Source organism: Danio rerio, chromosome 21 (genome assembly GCF_049306965.1).
Source record: "Danio rerio strain Tuebingen ecotype United States chromosome 21, GRCz12tu, whole genome shotgun sequence".
In the NCBI taxonomy this organism is placed as follows: domain Eukaryota; kingdom Metazoa; phylum Chordata; class Actinopteri; order Cypriniformes; family Danionidae; genus Danio; species Danio rerio.
Window position 1 is genome coordinate 4,632,501 of NC_133196.1, and position 10,000 is coordinate 4,642,500.

The window sequence follows — 10,000 nt, forward strand, 5'->3', positions numbered from 1 at the left end:
AAATATTGTCTTCAAACATAAAGAAGCGATTTCATTTTATTTGCAATCTTTTTTTAATCAGATTAGATAAGCAAAGGGTCTGAAGTTTAGAGAGACTTGTGTCCAGATCCTTACACTAAGCTTTTTAGACACGGTGAGAAAATAAACGATAATGCAATGAATATTAAGAGATAATTTTTTAACTTTAGATTAATGTTGACCCCCTGTATAACATTTTAAAGTAGGCCTATTATGCCCCTCTTTACAACATGTAAAATAAGTCTCTGAAGTTTATAGAGTGTGTATGTGAAGTTTCAGCTCAAAATATCACACAAATGTTTATAACTCTCTTTGAATCTGACCCTTTTATGCTTTTATCCTAATTGTGCCATTTTTGGTGACTGTTTCTTTAAATTCAAATGAGATTGTGCCCTTTTCAAAAGCGGGTGGGGCTAAAAACGCCTGTGTGTCAGCATCGTGACAGATTCAAAAACAACACTAATGTTCTATGCTAATGAAGGATCATTAATGGGCGGGACTTCCCCCCCTCTGATGACACGTATAAAGGGAGAATGTCAATCAAAGTGTGTCAGCAGGCTGTATTTATCAAGTGTGATTGTAAAAATAAAATAAATACAATTTTACCATTAGAAGCTGGTTATAGTTACAGACTGTTATCCAGGACAACTGTTTAAACCCCTTATAAAAGTGATTTTTGCATAATAGCTCCCCTTTAAAACAGAACTTTTGGTGCAATTCAACTTACATTAGATTTTAAGCGAGTTTTCGGATGAATCCTCACATATCCCTGGAGACCAGTTTTCATGGCAAAGCCAGATCTCATCATATAACGGTACCACAACAACAAACACACCGAGAGCAGGACAAGGCAGAGCCAGTAAAACCTCTGAGGACCAAAGAGGATCAGAAACAAGAGACTTTAAGGACAGGACAAGACAATTCGCAATACACAAACTGTACTTAATTATTATAATTATGTTCAAATAACATAAATGAAAATGTATTATACACATAGACTAGGGCTGCATGATATTAGAAAAATCAAGCATTGTGATATATTGTTTATCATTGTGATATATTGCAGTTATGAGACAAATGTCCAGAATAGAGAGAGATTAAGAAGGCAATACCTGGGATTTCATGTCGTATTGAGGTTGAAACTCCCACCCAGGTGCTCAACTGGGGAGGAACGCCACATTTTCCTTCAAATAAATGATAAACACAGAGTTACAAAGACATAACGTCAAATATTCTGTACAATTCTGTGACTGAACTGCAGAAGAAACCTGCTGACAGCATAAACATATCGCGACGGAACAACAGTAAACACAACATGACATCAATACAGCGCTTTATATAATTATTTGACATGTAATTGCACGTTAATGTAGGAAATGTCGTAAAGACTGCAGATAAACACATAATTAGCTATAAGATTAGCCTTCTCACATTTTTCATTGGCACGATGATATTTACGTTCCGACAAGGAAACGCGGAAGTACTTTCGTTCCGCTTCTGAGTGTAATTCTGAATGGAAATAATAATAATAATAATAATAATAATATTAATAATAATAATAATAATAATAATAATAATAATAATAATAATTATTATTATTATTATTATTATTATTATTATTATTATTATTATTATAAAATAATATTATTTATATATTTAATAGGAAATTATTTATACTGTAATAAAAGTATTATTGTTATTATTATTATTATTATTATTATTATTATTATTATTATATTAACATGGAAAGAAATTATTTATACTTTAATAAAAGTATTATTATTATTATTATTATTATTATTATATTGATATGGTAAGGAAATTATTTATACTGTAAAAAAGTATTATTATTATTATTATTATTATTATTATTATTATTATTATATTAACATGGAAAGGAAATTTACACTGTACTAAAAGTGTTATTATTATTGTTGTTGTTGTTGTTATTATTATTATTATTATATTAACATGGAAAGGAAATTATTCATACTGTAATAAAAGTATATTATTATTATTATTATTATTATTATTATTATTATTACGATTATTATTATTATTATTATTATTATTATTATTATTATTATTATTATATAAAGGTGTACTAAATTAAATATCACACATTTTAGAATTATACAGATAAACTAATACCTTATTTTGTCGCCAATTTGAAACCGGCTAAAATAAAGCAATAATAATCATTATGTCAATAATTATTATACTTATATATTTTACGATACTATATATATGTTTATATATTTAAAAATATTATAGATTATTATACCGTATTTTGGGGTTTAATATGCGTAAAAAATGTTTTCTATAAAAGTTTAATTTCTTACCAATTTAGAATTAAACTATTGCCTTTCATTTGTGTACAAATGTTTTCATTTGTTGGGATTAAAAGTCAGGGTTTAGACCGGTTATCCACCAAATAATGCCTTCTTTACTCTTCCGAAGTTGAAAGTAAATCAATATACAATATAAAAAATAATTATTAGTTATAATAAAATTAAATAGTTGTTAAAAAACTCAAATCACCCAAACACCTTTAATCAATAAATTTATCTGGATACCTTTAATCCAAGTCGTGTTTGTCATATTATTATTATTATTATTATTATTATTATTATTATTATTATTATTATTATTATTATTATTATTATTATTATTATTATTAAAAATCAGTCAGACATAATTTTATGAAGAGGCAAGTGTCGCGCCGTGACTGCTGATGCCATTGGATAATCTATACGTTACGTCTCTCCCTCCTTTTACCCGATTGGTTACCACTGAACACCTTAAAGCCTAATACGTTAATTCCGCTGTCACTCAAAATTCTGCCCCGCCTACCAGGAAATCACAGGTTAGTGTGTGCAATGCGGAATGAAGATGTCCTTCCAAACCAGGAGAAAGTGAGTGTGCGCTGCTTTTTATATGTTTAACATTTAATACCGCATGTAAAGCAGCATGTGTGTGTTTAAACTTCTCTTCATTTTAAGACCATGTGGATGTTTATATGACTGGAAAGTGTCTTACATGGGCTGGTGTGTGTGTATGTGTGTTGAGCTAAGCTAATGTGTTGCTGCTGTTTAAGGACAAGCTCTCATACAGAGACTGTTTATTCATGAGTGAAAGTTTATTATGTTAGCATAATAGTAAAATCTACAAATAACAATGAATTAGCGTAGTGAATTAAGCAGTTACTGTATTGCTAGTGACTTCTCATGTACATGTATGATGGAGTGGCTTATGTTCAGTTCTTATCATAAACTATATTTCCCGAAATTATGATAATATCTCCGTTATTAATATTTCAAAAGGAAAAAAAAAACTTGCATAAGGTTTATATGTGTGTGTGTGTATATATATATATATATATATATATATATATATATATATATATATATATATATATATATATATATATATACAAAGGGTTGCTAGACTATGGGAAAAATCATAATCACGATTATTTATTTTGGTCATAATTGTATTATGATTATTTAAAACGAATATCAGTTGAAGTCAAAATTTTTCGACCTCCTGTGAATTTTTTATAAATATTTCCCAAATGATGTTTAACAGAGCAAGGAATTTTTCACAGTATTTCCTCTAATGTTTTTTCTTCTAGAAAAAGTCTGGTTTGTTTTATTTTTGCTAGAATAAAAGCAGTTTTAAATATTTAAAAACATTTTTAAGGTCAATATTATTAGCTCCCTTAAGCAATATTTAGATTGTCTGCAGAAGAAACTACTGTCATACAATGACTTGCCTAATTACCCTAATTAAGCATTTGAATCAGACTTTATTCTGAATACTAGTGTCTTGAAAAATATCTAGTCAAATATTATGTGCTGTCATCATAGCAAAGATAAAATAAATCAGTTATTGAAGATGAGTTATTAAATCTATCATGTTTAGAAATGTGTTGAAAAAATCTCTTTCCATTAAACAGAAATTAAGGAAAAGGGTCACTAATAATTCAGGAGGGCTAATAATTCTGACTTCAACTGTTTATATACGGTTATTTTCCTCCTTGTAAAAAAGGAATTGGAAATAAATACAATTGAATAAAAATATGAAACAAACTGTGATTTAAGCATCTTCACTGTAAGAACCTTAAAAGTCCTTCAGTCAAGAGCAGTGAGGGATTTTCATCTTTTGTTGTTTGATTAATGATAAACAGTCGGCTGCAGGAGTATTGTGCGCTGTCACTTTAAGAGCAGTGCCGCTCTGATTAATGGTTTCACCTTCACATGTTTTTTTATTCTTTAAACTCGTTTGTTTATTACACAAATGGGGGTTGATATGAATAATCATTAAACACTGCGTTTTGACAAATTTGCATGTATTTGACCATTAAAGCTCTAACATTAAGATGACTTTAGATGTGCTCTGCTCATCTCTGACGCTGAGCGTGCACACACACAACAGCATGTGCTCTTTCGCACTTTTAAACACATGAATGATTTAAATGTACATCAATGAATCAAGCACATCCTGTGCTGTAAAAGTTACATGACAGTACATGCTTTAAGTCATTTTAATGTGGAAATCGAAACCGAAATTCATATATATATATATATATATAGATAGATAGATAGATAGATAGATAGATAGATAGATAGATAGATAGTAAGGGTGTCACGATCCTCCAAATCCACGATTCGATTACATTTTCGATTCTAAAGTCACAATTCGATTCGATTTTCGATTATGAATAATTAATTAATTAATGACCAATTAATTATTTGTAGCCTACCGTTTAAACTACCTGACCTGCATGGTCTTTGTTTTACCCATAAACAAATCATACAGTAAATGAATAAAGGCAAGATACACACATAATTACCACCTGTCAATCACTTTTTCTGCGGGACTCGTGAATAGGCAGTGATCTGTGTCGTTATAATGGCGTCGGTAAAAAAAAGATGCACAACCAACAGGAACCAGCCAACAGAATCTGAGGTGTTCGCTAAAATGACTAAGTACAAGTGAGTGAAAGATTGAAGCAGTCCTCTGACTGCCTGGACCTGCTGTCTCGAGCGCATGGCTGTGTGTGCGTCTGTGTCTGTGTGTGCGTCTGTGTCTGTGTGGTCACGTGATGTGCATTTTCAGAGGTAGAGAGGAAGGAGGGCTGCTCAGAAATGCTACACGCCACTGTGGATGTCAAATCGTTGTCGTTCTAAAATGCCATTTAAAAACAAAGACAGTGTAAACAGGGCCTGAGTGTGTACTTTTCGCGAGCGGATTTGCAACGGGGGCGGGCGGAGAATCGCGATGCCGGTGTTGTCTATCGGACGAACCGTACGTAATACGTACATAGCAGAGCTTGCAAAACTGTGTTTTTTTGTCGACAACACGAACGTTGTCAACATAACTCACTGGAAATCCAAAATGCTTAAACACCAGCGACTTCATTGAAAGAGGAGAGGGTTTAAGCTCTGTCGACGGGTCTCCTGCTTCTGCAGTTTAACAAGCACTTCAACAAGCCTGTTTTTTTCCCGCTTGGTAGGCCAAGCTGACGTGACATGGGGGCGTGGCAGCATCGACGAATCTATTTTTTGATTCGATAATCGAAATTGAGCATAAATTTCAATCGATTTCGATTAAAAATCAAAATCGTGACACCCCTAATATATATATATATATGAGCAATTCCAGCGTTATGGATGTGACATTTGCAGTAAAAACTCAACACATACAGAGAAAGTATATGTTAACATTATATTGAAAAATTTAATTATATTTTCTAAAGCAACTAGCCACAGAGTTATGGGAGCAGAAAAATATCAATCTGTAAACGTGTTTTGTACTTTAAATGAGGAAAATAAGCATGCGTTATGGATGTGACAAAAAAAGTCTGCGAGTTTACAGTATACAACACACTTTGTAGAAATACTGTGAATTAAACTGCACAACCCAAAAGAAATAATGCTAATCAAAAGGATTAGAGTCGGCTCTCTATAAAACAAAATTGCTTGGTTTTATTTTATTTAATATTTTCACATTTCTGAGGAAAAAGTGTCATTATGGATGTGACATCTCTCTGTTATGGATGTGACGCATGTGAAATTACCATTTGTGTGACTTTGGTAAATCAAATAGAATAGTTTGAAAACATTGACAGATGCATTTTTGAGTATTTTTAAAGTACTGTAAAATACTTGCTTACACAAAAAACCAGAAATGGTTTCCGTATTTTGGTAAAAGCGAAAAAAATTTTCATGGCAAGGTTGACATTTGCACGGAATTGCTCATATATATATATATATATATATATATATATATATATATATATATATATATATATATATATATATATAGTCCCTTTATTAATCCGGGGTCGCCACAGCGGAATGAACCACCAACTTATTCAGCAAGTTCTCTGGGAAACATCCACACAGACATTCACACACACTCATACACTACGGACAATTTAGCCTACCCAATTCACCGGTAACGCATGTCTTTGAACTGTGGGGGAAACCGGAGTACCCGGAGGAAACCCACGCGAAGGCAGGGAGAACATACAAACTCCACACAGAAACACTGACTGAGCCGAGGTTCGAACCAGCGACCTTCTTGCTGTGAGGCGACATATATATATATATATATATATATATATATTTAATAGTACACATACAATTAATAATAAAACGTATAGGTATTAATGTTTCATATAATAAATATGAAAAATAAGATTTTAAATGTGCTAAATATACTTTCTTTTTTATAGAAGTCTTTCAGTGTTATCACTCATGCTTCATTTAACAGAACTTACACAGAGACACCTAATCATACATCAAATAAAATTGTATTGTTTTATGTAAATACCGTCTGAAATTTTTGTCATCATCATTGCGCCATGTTTTGTATAAACAGTGTGTCTCGGTGTGTGTTTATTTAGGAAAAGCATGTAACCCAAACCATTAAAACAGTGTGAAATGTGTTCTGCTCTCCAAGGCGATGAAGATGAGCTCTGCTGGAGTTTCTGGATGAACGTTTGTCTGCTGAGATCCTGATTCTGCTGCTCAGAGCTGTCTGCAGCGTCTCGGATGTGACGGAGGGGCGGAGCTGACATGTCATTCAGAAGTGCAGAGGGCGTGTCCATCATGCAGGCCTTGGCCATGACTGTGGCTGAGATACCTGTGTTTCTCTATTCCACCTTTGGGCAGGTAAATACGCACACACACATAAGCAAAGTTTTTTTTCTTTTTCAAATATTTCCTAAATGATGTTTAATAGAGCAAGACATTTTTCACAGTATTTCCTATAATATTTTTCCTCCGGAGAAAGTCTTATTTGTTTTATTTTGGCTAGAATAAAAGCAGTTTTTAATTTTTTTTAAAAACTATTTTAAGGTCAAAATTATTAGCCCCCTTAAGCAATATATATTTGGCACAGCAGATTTCAAAATTTCAATTCCTTTTTTAGTTTATTTAGTTTTTGTCTTTATTTTATTTCCATTGTTCATTCATTCATTCATTCATTCATTTTCTTGTCGTCTTAGTCCCTTTATTAATCCGGCGTCGCCACAGCGGAATGAACCGCCAACTTATCCAGCAAGTTTTTACGCAGCAGATGCCCTTCCAGCCGCAACCCATCTCTAGGAAATTTATTTCCATTATTTTAATCTTTTTAAAGTCCATAATTTGTATCATAAGCAATTATATCATATTTTTTGCAGCTGAAATAAAATGAAACTATGAAAATAAAATGAGAATAAATTGAAATTAAGCCAAATTAAAATAGAAGTAATCATTCATTTGTTTATTTTCCTTCAGCTTAGTCCCTTTATTCATCAGCGGAATGAATCGCCAAATTATCCAGCATATGGTTCACACTGCGGATGCCCTTCCAGCTGCAACCCAGTACTGGGAAACACTCATACACTCTCACATTCACACACACATACTATGGCCGATACCACTAATTACCCTAACTTTAGCCTAATTAACCTAGTTAAGCCTTTAAATGTCACTTTAAGCTAAATACTAGCATGAAGAAAAATATCTTCTTTTAGTAAAACTCAAATTGGCGAAAGAAATATTCTGCGGGGGCTAATAAATCTGACTTAAAGTAGCCGCTGTAATATTGTTCTTGGACTTTAAACTGTCAGCTGTCATTAAAGTGAAAGCTTCTCTGTTTATCATTCATTATGCTGTTTGCTAAGTAAACATCACCATCAACAAATATTTTACTTCTACTTTTTTTAAACGCATTATCTGACTACCTGTTTGACCAGAAAGACATTTTGAGGTGATTGGCAAAACTCCATTAAATTAAGCAAAAAACAGTGATGCTACTGCAACTGTCATGTTTGTTATCAAAATGGGAAAATGATTCACCTTACACAGTTTTATAATTGTTCTTACTATTTTAGCATTTTTCCCTGTACTGTTGCACTGTTTTTGGTAATATTTTAGATTGCTTTTAATATTTTCAGGGTTTTGAAAAACAATTGTTATAGTTTAATAATAATCATAATAATTTTTTTTCCCTTTAGAGGTAAATCTCTCTCTCTCTCTCTCTCTCTCTCTCTCTCTCTCTCTCTCTCTCTCCTCTCTCTCTCTCTCCCTCCCTCCCTCCCTCTCTCTCTCTCTCTCCCTCCCTCCCTCCCTCTCTCTCTCTCTCTCTCTCTCTCTCTCTCTCTCTCTCTCTCTCTCTCTCTCTCTCTCTCTCTCTCTCTCTCTCTCTCTCTCTCTCTCTCTCTCTCTCTCTCTTCTCTCTCTCTCTCTCTCTCTCTCTCTCTCTCTCTATATATATATATATATATATATATATATATATATATATATATATATATATATATATATATATATATAAATCTGTGTGTGTGTATGTATGTATGTATGTATGTATGTATGTATGTATATATATACACATACATACATACATACATACATACATACATACATACATACATACATACATACATACATACAATGTGTGTGTGTGTGAGTGTGAGTGTGTGAGTGACTGAGTGTGTTTCCCAGTACTGAGATGCGGTTGGAAGAGCATCCGCTGTGTAAAACATATGCTGGAATAGTTGCCGGTTCATTCTGCCGTGGCGACCCCTGATGAATAAAGGGACTTAAAGCCGTAAAGTAAATGAATGAATGAATTGCTATAATTGTGACACAACTAACTTAGATTGCTTGGAAACTTAGGGATTAAACAGATTTTAGATTAATCGGCGTAAGAATGCAATTAAAGCTGGTTTATGAAGCTTTTGATAAAAAATGCAAAGTAAAACTGCACAAAAATGATGGCTATTTTAGCTTTTATATCTGTGTTTCACCCAGATTGTCCTTTGGATTAAAAGTCTGCAACTTGTTCATACATTAAAAACAAATGGCAAAGAGAAGGAATCTAGATACAAAAAATAAATAAATAAATAAATAAACTTCATGAAATCCTAATGTTGGTAAAAGAAACTTGTATAAAATTTACAATTGGGGACCTGATTGCAGAATCATTCACTGCCAAAATCCCATGGATTAAAGTTCAGATTTTCGTTATTTTTAGCGAGGTATAATGATTTCCATTGTTGTTCTGTTGTTGTACTTTGGGTCAATTTTTAGGTCACGATAATCAGTATATGGACTAATCGTACAACACATGGACTTGACCTTTAATCATTTAAAGTGATGCAATATATATCACCCATACATAAAAGCTAATTTTTTTGCTGATTTTGCAACATCTCTCTCTACAAGAGGTGTCAGTATCAGTATGGTTAAAAAGCACTATAGTGTTAGTGTAAAGCCTCTGTTACTTTTTATCTTCATTCATTCATTCATTTTCTTTTCAGCTTAGTCCCTTTATTAATCAGGGGTCACCACAGCGGAATGAACCACCAACTTATCCAGCACGTTTTACGCAGCGAATGCCCTTCCAGCTACCATCACTGGGAAATACTTTTTATCTTGTTAACATTTATTATTATTTATTTAGGATCTGCTTTTCCACATTC

General features: G+C 32.5%; 2 protein-coding genes across 3 annotated transcripts in view; one reads left to right on the forward strand and one right to left on the reverse strand.

Annotated features, from left to right (window-relative positions):
* st6galnac4 (ST6 (alpha-N-acetyl-neuraminyl-2,3-beta-galactosyl-1,3)-N-acetylgalactosaminide alpha-2,6-sialyltransferase 4) overlaps nucleotides 1–1,476 on the reverse strand; it is a 9,490-nt gene extending 8,014 nt beyond the window's left edge. The window contains exons 1-3 of one of the 2 annotated variants that reach the window (XR_012396592.1): nucleotides 1,450–1,476; nucleotides 1,131–1,202; nucleotides 746–886 (exon numbers count right to left, since the gene is read on the reverse strand). Coding sequence is in view for 1 of the 2 variants with exons in the window: in NM_001045370.1 (NP_001038835.1) it covers nucleotides 746–886; nucleotides 1,131–1,142 (153 nt within the window). In the remaining variant the exon portion in view is untranslated. The remainder of the gene's footprint in view (nucleotides 1–745; nucleotides 887–1,130; nucleotides 1,203–1,449) is intronic. The other variant, NM_001045370.1, reaches the window with a different exon arrangement.
* A 1,404-nt stretch (nucleotides 1,477–2,880) lies between these two features.
* The window catches only part of miga2 (mitoguardin 2), a 30,802-nt gene continuing 23,682 nt past the window's right edge, over nucleotides 2,881–10,000 (forward strand). Inside the window, 2 exon segments of the mRNA NM_001013557.2 lie at nucleotides 2,881–2,933; nucleotides 6,988–7,199. Of these exon segments, the coding sequence (NP_001013575.1) occupies nucleotides 7,104–7,199 (96 nt within the window). The 5' untranslated portion in view covers nucleotides 2,881–2,933; nucleotides 6,988–7,103.